Source organism: Microtus oregoni, unplaced genomic scaffold (assembly GCF_018167655.1).
Source record: "Microtus oregoni isolate MIOR12 unplaced genomic scaffold, Mior012 000004F_ref0000308, whole genome shotgun sequence".
Lineage (NCBI taxonomy): Eukaryota > Metazoa > Chordata > Mammalia > Rodentia > Cricetidae > Microtus > Microtus oregoni.
The window spans coordinates 11,906,605-11,919,580 of NW_024543063.1; the positions used below are offsets into that span (position 1 = coordinate 11,906,605).

At 45.4% G+C, this 12,976-nt stretch overlaps 1 protein-coding gene across 1 annotated transcript in view; it reads right to left on the reverse strand.

Annotated features, from left to right (window-relative positions):
* Positions 1-9,252, reverse strand: part of Mreg (melanoregulin) — a 61,873-nt gene extending 52,621 nt beyond the window's left edge. Inside the window, exon 1 of the mRNA XM_041650972.1 lies at positions 8,955-9,252. Within this exon, the coding sequence (XP_041506906.1) occupies positions 8,955-9,049 (95 nt within the window). The 5' untranslated portion in view covers positions 9,050-9,252. The remainder of the gene's footprint in view (positions 1-8,954) is intronic.
* Positions 9,253-12,976: the final 3,724 nt, after the last annotated feature.

Genomic DNA, 12,976 nt, shown 5'->3' on the forward strand with positions numbered 1-12,976 from the left:
CTACAGAAAAGCTTAAGGGTGCCTGGTGGTTCTTTCTGTTGCTTTTGTCTTTGAATACCCAGAAAATGGTGATGCTTCCCAGTGACTAACAGGTAATAAGAAAGGAGGAGTAAGAATCCCTTTTCCCTGAAAAGGTACCAACACATACAAGAGATGCTGTTACAAGTGCCATTTTCCTGGCCTCTTCCAAGGCCTCTGGTAGTGTGTCAAGAGGCTGTACGGTATCAGATGGCCTGGGCTTCTCTTTGCCTACCAGTGTCTGCAGCTAAGGCCTTGGGGCCACAACTCATACTCAGGTAGATTTTTCACAGCAAGGGCATGCTTTGATAAGGGATAGAGGGAAATCATGTTATCAAAAGTGAAGCTAAAAAAAAAAAAAAAAAAACTTTAATCCCAGCACTCGGGAGGCAGAGGCAGGCGGATCTCTGTGAGTTCGAGACCAGCCTGGTCTACAAGAGCTAGTTCCAGGACAGGCTCCAAAACCACAGAGAAACCCTGTCTCGAAAAACCAAAAACCCGGGGCTGGAGAGATGGCTCAGTGGTTAAGAGCATTGCCTGCTCTTCCAAAGGTCCTGAGTTCAATTCCCAGCAACCACATGGTGGCTCACAACCATCTGTAATGAGGTCTGGTGCCCTCTTCTGGCCTGCAGACATACACACGGACAGAATATTGTATACATAATAAATAAATAAATATTTAAAAAAAAACTATTTGAATGGCCAAGGGCTCACACACAAAGCCCTAGCTTTGCTCAGCACGCACAAACTTTAGGTCATTCATTTCTTCCCACATATTCTGCAGCAAGTTTAAGTTGGATATACTACAAAAGGTATACCCAGGTGCTAATCCCCAGAACCTATGAATGAGATCTAACTTGGGAATACAAGTTTTAACGATGTTATTAATTAATCTTGAGATGACGTCATCCTAGATTTTAGGGGATGTCACTAAACTCAATGATCAGGTCCTCAAAGGTGAGAGGGAAGTGTAAGGCTAAGAAAGAAGCATGGGAGACCACGGAGGAGATTAAACTGTGCTGCCGTCAGTCAAGAGACACTAGGGAGCCCCAAAGCTGGAAACAAGAAGAAATGACTCGCTGTAGGAATCACTACAGTCATCCAAGCGATTGTGGCCCCACCAACACCTTGATTTCAGACTTACACACAGAACCCCGAAGGAACACATTTCTGTGGCTGTAAGATATCATGTTGTTATTGTGACATTCTCGATCTGAACCCCACATTTCTTTGGTTTTTTTTTTTTTTTTTTTTTTTTTTTTTGGTTTTTCGAGACAGGGTTTCTCTGTGGTTTTGGAGCCTGTCCTGGAACTAGCTCTTGTAGACCAGGCTGGTCTCGAACTCACAGAGATCCGCCTGCCTCTGCCTCCCACCCCACATTTCTTATAATTAGTAACAATAAGTGTTGAGCAGACCAACGTGAAGTCATTCAGGACCTCAGAGACAGGTGACCACTGATGCAGCCATCTCAAGCCATCATCATTGCCCTCTCCTCAATGCAATGCTTCACGGATGCTAATCGAATCACTTTTTTTTTTTTTGTAGTTTTTAGTTTTTTGAGACAGGGTTTCTCTGTAGCTTTGGAGCCTGTCCTGGCACTAGCTCTTGTAGACCAGGCTGGCCTTGAACTCACAGAGATCCGCCTACCTCTGCCTCCCGAGTGCTGGGATTAAAGGCATGCGCCACCATCGCCCGGCTCGAATCACTTCTTACCCTATTTAAGAGTGTGGTCAGAACCATATGTGGACAGGTGACATGATCACTCTACTGTGATTCAATACTTAAAAGACTTCCGTCCCCAGTCGGGCAGTGGTAGCGCTGGCCTTTAATCCCAGCACTTGGGATCCCGGCAGTGGCAGGTGGATTTCAGTGAGTTCAAGGCAAGCCCGGTCTACAAAGCAAGTTCTAGGACAGCCAGGGGGGTTGTTACACAAAGAAACCCTGTCTCACACAAATCAAAAAAAAAAAATTTGTTTTTGAGTGTTGCCTGCATGACTGTGCACCGTGTACATGGCTGGTTCCCTCAAAGGCCACATGAGGGAACCCTTGGAACTGGAGTTACAAATAGCCATGAGTCACCATGTGGGTGCTAGAAATCAAACCCAGGTCCTTTTAGAAGAGCAAACCATGCTCTCGCTCTCTCTCTCTCTCTCTCTCTCTCTCTCTTTGATGAAAAAAAAAATTTAAAGCCGGCTGGTGGTGGCACATGCCTTTAATCCCAGCACTTGGGAGGCAGAGGCAGGCGGATCTCTGTGAGTTCAAGGCCAGCCTGGTCTACAAGAGCTAGTTCCAGGACAGGCTCTAAAACTACAGCGAAACCCTGTCTCAAATATATATATATATATATATATATATATATATATATATTATGTATACAGTGTTTTGCCTGCAGGTAGACATGCAGTCCAGAAGACGGCACCAGATCTCATTACAGATGGTTGTGAGCCACCATATGGTTGCTGGGTATTGAACTCAGGACTTCTGGAAGAGCTGCCAGTGCTTTGAACCACTGAACCAACTCTCCAGTCTGAGGAACTAAGTTCTTAACTGCTGAGCCACCTTTCCAGCTCCACGACCGGTTTTTAAATATAGTCTCTCTTATTAGTTATAACCTTGAATTTACTATTTAGTTTCTATGCTCAGGACTCTGTTGAGGTTTTTTGTTGTTGTTGTTTTGTTTTTCATTTTTTTTTTGTTGTTGTTGTTTTTGTTTTTTCAAGACAGGGTTTTTGTCTTTGGAGTTTATCCTGGAATTCGCTCTGTAGACCAGACTGGCTTCGAACTCAGAGATCAGCCTTTCTCTGCTTCCTGAATACTGGGCTTAAAGGTATGTGCCACCATGGCCCAGAAGAATTCCTCATTTAGGAACAGAGAGCTAACATCTATCTCTTTTGGTCACAGTAACAATTAAATGAGGAATATATGCAAAGAAATCTCACTCATGCAGGAGCCTGAATGCGATACGCACCTTGTACATAAAGTTTAAGAATGAACAACAGATTTCATTCAGGTCACCTTTGAAGGAGGGAAGATGAAGTTGAGGGTACACACAACAGTGGCAGGTAGCAGGGATATCATCATCCTTTCTGAAGGCACATGTCAGAATTGTTGCTGTCTTCTTTATCAGTCATCATAATTTTTAAAATTACACATAGCAGGCAATTAATAAATGGATAGCTATTAATAGTCAAAAGTAATTTTATTCGAGTCTTACTCCATTGTGGTTCACTGTGCTGGGTACCACAGGGGGTACAAAAGTGATAAGGATTCAGGCTCCAGATGCTTGCCTGAGAATCTAGTTTAGACAGGCTTATAACATATACCTTATAACTGTGATAGCTTGCAGAAGGCAGGAAGAGGCCTACGGGTAAAAAAAAAGAGACGCCCTTAACCTCTTAGGGAGACTTCCCAACATGTCTTCAAAAAGAGTAACTGAAGTGGGCCTTACAACACCAGCAAAGTTTCTCAAAAGGAAAGAAAATAAGAAACTGGAGAGATAATCCAACAAGTACAAGCACTTGCTACACAAGCATGAAGACCTGAGTTCAAATCCCAAGCATCCATGTAAAAGGCTGGGTATGACCATGCTTACACTCCCGTACTCCCAGTGCTTCAAGCAGACAGAGACAGGAGGGTCACTGAGGCTTTCCGGCTGCCAGCCTAGCTCTAGATTCTGTAAGACCCTGTCTCAGAACAATGTGTGGTGTAAAAGAGCAGAGTACCAGGCTGGAGAGATGACTCAGAGGTTAAGAGCACTGGCTGCTTGCTCTTCCAGAGGTCCTGAGTTCAATTCCCAGCAACCACATGATGGCTTACAACTATCTATGATAAAGTCTGGTGCTCTCCTCTGGTGTGCAGGCATACATGCAGACAGAATGCTGTATACATAATAAATAAACCTTTAAAAAAAAAGCAGAGTACCAGACATCTAACCCTAACACACACACACACACACAACACACACAACACACACACACAGACACACACACAGAGACACACGGTGGGGGGCGGAGATATTAGAAAAAGGTGCTACTGCTAAAAAAGATGACAGCAGCGGAGGCAGCAGGTAGGAAGTCAGCTCACTAGCTGGTTACAGACAGCCAGTGAATGTAAAATTATTCTCCAGGGAGGAGGGAAGGTGAAGGAACAAACATGAGTGCCCTGCATGGCAATGGGTAACAAGTACATTGAGAGATGAAGTCACAAACTCTGTCCACAGACGCTGCACAAACCACCTAGCACAGTTCCGAAGACGCATAATCCCAGGCCTGACCCAGACTTGGGGGTTAGTCTCAACAACAGCAGTCAAGAAGGCAGCGGGGGTACAGGCAACTTGTCTTCAAAGACGTCTGTGTGGGAGACAGAGGACACCAGAGAACAGCAGCTGAAGGTCATGGCATCATCAAGATGAATGGCTAGGCAGAAGGTTTGAAGGGAGAGGGAGAAGAAACAGACAAGTCGGGGAGAGAGGACACGGAGGCACAGAGAGGAGGCTCCGTCCTCCTCAGAGACGTGGAGCCCGGAAAAGCCAAAGGATCAAGGTCGGAAACTGTTCAGACGGCACGCGAGCTGAGGTGACAACAGCAGAGTTCCTAGACTAGCAGGAGTCCCAAGTGCAGCGCCGAGAAAAGGACCGGAGGAGGCCACACACACAGGTGGCCTCTCTTCCAGGCACCACAGCTCTGGAACGAAAATAAAACATGGGTGGATTGGCACTCTTATAGCTAGTAAAGGACGGTTAAGGGAACAAAGATGGCTGTTATAAGGGGAAAAATTAAAAAGATGATATGAAAAACTAAGGTCCTCAGCACTAATGCACTGATGTGAGCCATCTGGCCACGTGACTTCACCTCACCCGTACTGCACCTAGACTCTTAAAAAACAGAACAGCGCCTCCTCGGACCACGTGACCCGGCAATTCCACTCTGAGAGCTTTACCCAAGGGAGCTGAAACCTACACACAAACGTTCACACATTCTCCATAAAAGGCAGAATGTAGAAATAACCCAAATCCCCATCACAGGTGAATAGATAAACAATATGATCAATCCACACAAAGAAATAGTATTCGGCTATAAAAAAAAAGAATGGAATGTTGATACATGCTCCAACACAGTAAACTGGGAAGCCATCACGCTGAGTACAGAAAGCCACATGCTAAAAGCCAATTGTGATCCCACTTACCCACTTACCAAAATGTCCAAAACAGGCAAATCTATAATGCCAAAGAAACGGATGGTTTGTTGCTTGGTAACCACTAACTAGTGGTGAGAGAAATGGGAAGAGTGGCTGCCAGAAAGGGTGCTGGTGTTTTGGTTTTTTTCTCGAGAGGAGTTAAAAATACACTGGAATTAAACAGTACAATACTGGCTGTAGATGGCTCAACGGGCATCTACGCCTTCTGCCAAGCCTGATGACCCGAGTCAGTCTCCAGGACTCACTCACATGGGAATAGAAGACAGCTGGCTCCCAAAAATTGTCCTCTGATACCCTACACACACACACACACACACACACACACACACACACACACACACAAGCCATGGCTAAGGCATGCCAACATACATACACACACACATACAGACATACAGACAGAAACACACATTAATAAAATACAGTAGAGGCTGGGTTGTGGTGGCAAGCACTTTTAATCCCAGCACTTGAGAGGCAGAAGTAGACAGATCTCTGTGATGTCAAGACCAGCCTGGTCTACAGAGCAAGTTCCGGGACACCCAGGGCTGTTACACAGAGAAACTCTGTCTCGGAAAACAACAACAATTAAAAAAGAACAACAACAAAAATATATAGTAGTGATAGCTGCATGGTTTTGCATATAGACCAAAAAACCAATGGCTTGTATATTTTTAAAAAGTAGACTGGAGAGATAGCTCACCAGGTGAAGAATTTGTCACATAAATGTGAGGACTAGAGTTTGTATCCCCAGTACACACATAAATACCAGGTGGGTGTGGTCATCTGCCTGTCATTCCAGCTCAAGAGGCAGAGACTAGGGATCCCTAAGCCGACTGGCAAGCTAGCAAGCTTTGAATCCAAGTGAGAGACCCCCACCTCAATACAGAGTGGAAGGTCAACCTCACTCCCACAAGCCCTAGACCATGCATACATATACACACACATAAATATGTAATCATAACATGTATGCATATTTCACGCACATAAATATGCAATAATAATAAACTAAAACAATGAATTCGAACCGTGACTCACGTGGAAGAGAACATTCAAGCACCTGTAGACACATGTACATCTATCTCACGCGCCCACTAATAAGCTGCCCTTCTGAAATGGTTATATCAAAATGGCGCCAGAATAACACGTAACCAGATGAGGCAAGTCCACTCACACTCACATGCTCAGAAGAACAACAATGAAAACTAACAGTCATTAAAATTTATTGCGTGTTTACTATGCTGTCGGGCACTATATTAAGCCCTTGGCATGTGTGACCTCCTTTCCTTTCTCCCTGCAATCCTTTGAAGTGTGCACTGTCATCATCACCCTTAACAAAGATATGAGGAAACTGTGGCACAAATAATCTTAATAACCCAGCCACCCACGTACGCGACTCATCCCATGTAGCTGGATTCATCAATACGTTGCTATGCATATGTCTTCCTAATTTCTAAACATTTCTATTTAGATAGGTCATTGTGTATAAACTTCTAAGGCCAAGACTGCTCTGAACACCCGATACTCCTGCCTCCGCTTTCCAAGTGCTGAGATTAAAGGCGGGCTCCACCATGCCTGGATACCCTTGTTTTGTTTTCTAAAATAATAATAATCATAAAATTTATGGACTTTCATTCACTGACATAAAGCAAAACAGGGGAGGGTCTCCATTTCAAAATAAAAGTTATTAGAAGTATAGCAATCCTAGGAAAAAATAATCACTGGAAACACCCAAAGTTGTGACTGAAACTAAATTGAAGGCTATATTTCATAATAACCAAGAGCCTGGAGTCCTGAAAAAAAAATTCTACAGTTTTCTATTGCCTTTTAAATTAAAGGTAGGCGGTGGTGGCACACGCCTTTAATGGGGGGGGGGGGGCTGCTGAGGCCACTGTGAGTTCAGGGTCAGCCTGGCCTACAGGGCAAGTTCCAAAGCTACAGATAAACCCTGTCCCACCCCCCAAAAAAATAAATAATTTGGTCTAAAATAAGGGATCCAGCTTGATAGACCAAATAATTTCACTTGGAAGTGTTCTGAGATAACTTCATGTTTAAACAGAAAAATAAGATGGCTTAAGTTTCATCTTAAAATTTTTCATCCCCTATAATTCTGCATGTACTAGTCTTAGAAGTTTCTAAGTACACAAGCTAAAACAACAGGAATTCCCCATGTGGCTTGTACCAAGAACAAAATCCTAAGCTTCCCTAGGTCTTGTAACTGAGCAAGGCTTGTGAGTGGAAATACAGTGCCCAATCACATTCTGCTTCAAAAGGTAAATACAGATGAGAAAAAAGGTGTGAATAAATAAATAAATAAATAAATAAACAAACAGTAGATTAATTCGGTCTCTCCCTGTGCAGAGTAATCTCAAAATCTAAGTGAGAGGGCTAGTAGCAAAAACAAGGCAGCACCTGAATGGTGGTAGCCTGGCAAGGTGGCGCGCACCTTTAATCTCAGCACTCAGGAGGCAAGTGGATCTCTGTGAGTTAGAGGCCAGACAAGTCTACAGGTCGACGTGTATGTGTATATGTGTGTGTGTGTGTGTTGTGTAGCTATGTATGTATATAGCGCCTTGTGTGTCTAGATACACTCCACAGAATACCTGTGTGCTTACCAAACAACAAGATGATAGATTCCAAGGCCTACATCACAGGAGGAACATGAAAAAGGGCAATGTGATTAAAGAAGACTGCTTGAAAACCAGCATTTAGGAAGGGGTAGAAGGCAAAAGGTCACTACTGGCCTCCAGCCTGGAGGGACTAAGAGCGGATTGTTCCTACAGTGGGAAGTACAGGGTGCTTAATGCCCTGGAAAATACAAGCAGACAGGCAGGCAGGATGCGGTTATGTAACTCTCCGGAGTCAGGGGAAGTGTCTGGACTTGACAGAATCAGGAAAGGTAAGTAAGTCATGCTTCCGAAAGAGCTGTGCAAGCATTATTGTATTCGTTGTAGATGCCTTAAAGAAGCCTGGTTTCAATCCGAGCTGGTTCACTGAGCCTGGAATTCCAGCCTACATCCCGTGCCCTAATTTCATTCTAAATAATCTGTTTCCTGAGGCAAGACTTGATGAAACTTTGATTTCGGCAAACTCACGATAGAAAAAAATCATTTTAAGGAAAAATAAAAAGCAGTCTCTCTCTCTCTCTGCCCGTTCTCCTATCCCTTGTGTTTATGAACGTATTAAAGTATCGTTTAAAAAAAAAATCAAACAAATCTGTTTGTTCCTTCACAAGCCTTTTTTTTTTAAAAAAAAAGAACATAGCTAGTGAACATTAAATTCCTCACATTTGACAGCTTAAGCTACAATGAACAGTCAATAGGCTATCCCCGGTACAACACGCGCTATTTTTATCACGAGAAAGATTTCCTTAAGCCCAGTCGCCGAACTCGACTTCTTTCGGTCATGACACTGATAGCCAAACTTCTTTTGCTGAGTGACACAGAAACCCACACTCGTCCGTTTCACCCGACGAGACCACCGTCTCTGGAAACTTCTTTTCCCAGCCCTGCACCAATCAGTGCCATTTCCCAGGGGCATCAGCTGCCTCTGAGGATCGGCGCTTTCCGAGCTACACAACATCTAACCCAGGGATCTGAAGCTTAAAAACGTCTCTCCTGAGACTAGCCGAGATGGGGGCCAAGGGGCTCGGATGGCGCCGCGGTGTGACCTCATAGTACCCCCTTGCGCGGTTCAGGGGGCATCGGGTACCCACCCCGCGAGGCCCGGCCCACGCCGGTACGCACCTGACCAGCGGCTCCTTCTCCGGCCGCGCGGGCTCCTCCAGGCACCGGCACGGGCAGCAGCAGCAGGCGCTCCGTAGCCAGCGGCGCAGCCCCATAGGGAGCGAAGACGGACACCGGGTTCCCAGAGCCGGGCGCGCGATGGCAGCTGGGGCGCGGAGACGGGGGTGGCCGCGGCGTCACGGGCCGGGCCGTGCGCATCACGCCGCGGCCGAGGGACGCGAGCCGCGCGTTTCTGCGGGAGTTTTTCCCTCTCTCTTTTAATTCCCCGGGTGCCGCCGGAGCGCATGCGTCCCCGTGTCGCCCCGCTGCTGCCCTCTAAGGAGCGAGCGCGCTCCAGCCGCAGCGCAGAATCCGGGCGGCGGGGGTGGGGTCAGGGGTGGAGGGGTGGAGGGGTGGCCGCTGAGCACCCCGCGAGGTCTGCTGCTCGAGGCAGAGCCCAACTGTCCTTTTAATTGACTTCGCTGCGGAAGAAGTGAAAGGTCTCCCACAATACAGGCTCTGAAAAAAGTTCTTTTTTTCCAAACTTTCAACCCTTAAACGGGATTTAAAAAAAAAAAATTTATCGCTTATGAGTTCTGGAATTGTTTCTTGATGTTTATTATAATAGAGACGTGGTTTTGTGAGCTACCAAAGTAGGTGCTGGGGACAGAATCCAGGTCGTCTGCAAGAGCAGCAAGTGCTCTTAACCACTAAGCCATCTCTCTAGGCCCCCAAAACCCTCCTCTCTTTCTTTTGTTATTTTATTATTATTATTATTATTATTATTATATGTTCATTGGTGTGAGGGTCAGATGCCCTGGAACTGGAGTTACAGACAGTTGTGGGCTGCCATGTGGGTGCTGGGAATTGAACTCAGGATTTCTGGAAGAGCAGCCAGTGCTCTTAACCGCTGAGCCATCTCTCCAGCCCCTTATTTTTTTGGTGTTTCGAGACAGAGTTTGTCTGTGTAGTCCTGGCTGTCCCGGAGCTTTGTGAACCAGGCTGGCCTTGAACTCACAGAGATCCGCCCGCCTCTGCCCCCGAGTACTATGATTAAAGATGCAAGCTACCACGCCCAGCCGACTCCTCTTTTTTTAATGTCCAAACAGAAGCTTACCATATCCAAATATATATATATATATATATATATATATATATATATATATATACCTTTCCTCCCTCAATCCTTCTTCTGCACACATTTTTGTGCCTGGCTTTATTCACTCGGTATCATGCAGACTGTACCACATGAGTGTGTGTATCTTTTGAGTGCCAGTGTATTATTTAACCAGACTCCTGATGGTGCATATGTAGCCCAATCCCAACAACTTGTACTAAAATGTAGGGCCATAGTGCACAGCCCTGAACATGTACTTGGGTGCATCTACATCAACTGAATAACCATTTGGTGGTTGAATCGCTATGTCATAAGACAGATGCCCCTTTGATTTTGATGAATCTTGACAAATTGCTCTCCAGTGAACAATTCCAGTTTAGATTCTGGTATATGAATGTCCATTTTCACCAATACAAGATAAAAGCTTTTTTTCCAATCTTATTTGTTTGAGAAGTGTTTATTACCAGCTATGTGCTAGGTATGTTTTATGACATGTGAATGAATACAGTAGTGAATAAAACCAGCAAAAAGTCTATACTATTTTGAGCATTTTAGTGTGTGAGCACACTCGCCTATGGGTCATGCCAGATTCTACTACAACCCTAGTTTTTTGTTTTGAAAAGTTTCCACGTAGCCTAGGTTGACTTCAAACTTCTAGTAGAGCTGAAGATGACCTTGAACTCCTGATCCTCCTGCCTCAACTTCCCTCACGCCTTCACACCATTTTATGCAGGGCTAGGGATCATACTCAGGCCTTTGCTCGCTCATGTTAGGTCAGCACCATCCCTGTCCACTGACTGCATCTTTTTAATGACTTGGATCAAGAGGTTAATGTTCAGCCCTAATAAGGATCATGTTCAGTTTATGTCTACTTTTAAATTACAAATATTTTTCTCTTTAATTTGATTTTTTAAAATAATTTTTAACGATTTATTTAACTTCATTTTATGTGCATTGATGTGAAGGTGTCAGATCTTGAAGAACTGCATTTTCAGACATTTGTGAGCTGCCATGTGGTTGCTGGGAATTGAACCCGGGTCCTCTTCAAGAGCAGTCAGTGCTCTTACCTGCTGAGCCATCTCTCCAGCTCTTTAATTTGAATTTTAAGACATGAATGAAACAGTGGAAGTTCCCTTTTTATTTATTTTTATTTATTTCTGAAACAGGGTTTCTCTGTAGCTTTGGAGCCTGTCCTGGAACTAGCTCTTGTAGACCACAGACTGGCCTTGAACTCACAGAGATCCACCTGCCTCTTCCTCCGCACTGGGATTAAAGGCGTGCGCCACCACCACCAGCTGAAGTTTCCCTTTTAAAGTTCACTTACTATTATCTATTTATTGGAGGGGTGTGAGTGCCCTGACAACACGTACGGGGTTCTGAGAACAACCAGCAAAAACTGGTTCTCTCCATCCACCAGGTGGGTTCCAGGGGTCCAGCTGAGATTGTGGGGCTTGCCTTTCCCCTCACAGAGCCTTTGAGTCGGCCCTGATTTTTGGCTCTTTAAGGCTCATCACCTCAGTCTTTGTCAAAGGTCTTCCCGGGAGCTGACTTGCTTCCTGCTCCACTCATTTTCATGACCTACTGGAGGCACAACACTCCTCCTCCACCTTCACATCTGAGCACATCTGACAGCCCATTTCCCCTTTCCTACATCCTTCACGGGGCGGAGGGAGATTCCCTTTTCAGAGAGGAGCTACTCCACTGCCTGCAATGACGCCAGCACCGCCAACCACACACAGGAGCATCTGACATTTACCCAGAGCCCCTGGGCACCTGACATCGAGGGAGCTGGCAGTCCCCTGAGCAACTGGTGAGTCACAGAGCCATCAGCTGCTTGTTTTCCCAGCAGAGCTAGGATGGAAGCCAGCCTCTATTTTCAGATTTCTTTATGGCAAGGAAAACTCTGAGTCTGTTTTGAAAACAATTAGTATAGTTTGGAGTCTTCCCTCACCCCTCCCCCAGTCTTTAGAAATTTACTAACAATTACTGAGAGTTGGGGGGGGGTGCATGCAGGAGGGAAAATAAGAAAATCCAAATATTTAAATGCCAACGCTCTATCATCAGTGTATTGCACTGAATAGCTTTAGTGTTTGCATGGAAAGCTCTCTTTAATTTTGATGGCTGTATTTAGGAGTTGTACCCCTCCAGGAGGGAGATGCCAAGGAGGACCAACATGGTTCAGAGAAATCATACCAAGAAGTCCCAGGAGGGCCAACGAGATGGCTCAGCAAGTAAAGGTGCTTGCTGCCAAACTTGTTGACCTGAGTTTGATCTCCAGGCCACTCATGGAAGAAGTGAAATGACTCCCAAATGTTGTCCTCGGACCTCCACCTGCACATCATGGCATAGTGTGAGTGTGCACACACATGCACGCGCACACACATACTACAAAATATAAAAACATTTTAAAGGCCCAGGACTAGAAAGATGGCTCAGCAATAGGGGCATATACTGGCTTTGCAAATGAGGTGTGTTCTGTTCCCAAGTATGCATATCAGACCACTTACAACTACCTCTCATTCTCAATCCAGGGGAATCTGATACCACTGGTTTCTATGTGTAAATGCACTCACGTGTGTAGGGGAATGTGTTACAGTTGTAGTGTTGCAGAGATATCCTGACTTATCTGGAAGCCGGCTTATACTCAGAGCCGCAATAGGACAACTCAGCCCTCGAGGATAGACCTGCAATAGGGCAGCTCTGGAGGGGTAGAGCCGCAACAGGACAGCTCAGCCCTGGAGGACAGGTGTCCTGACTATGGGGAAGACAGGCTACCTGAAGCTGGGGTGCGGTGGGGGCAGTCTCCCCACAGGATATAGTGATCCTGCTCTTCTCCTGGAGAGCCTTTACAGCTCAGTTCTGCTTTGTTCCCTTAAGGGAAAGTCCTGATAGAGCTATCTGCTTCTCCTCTGGCTAGCACTCTGCT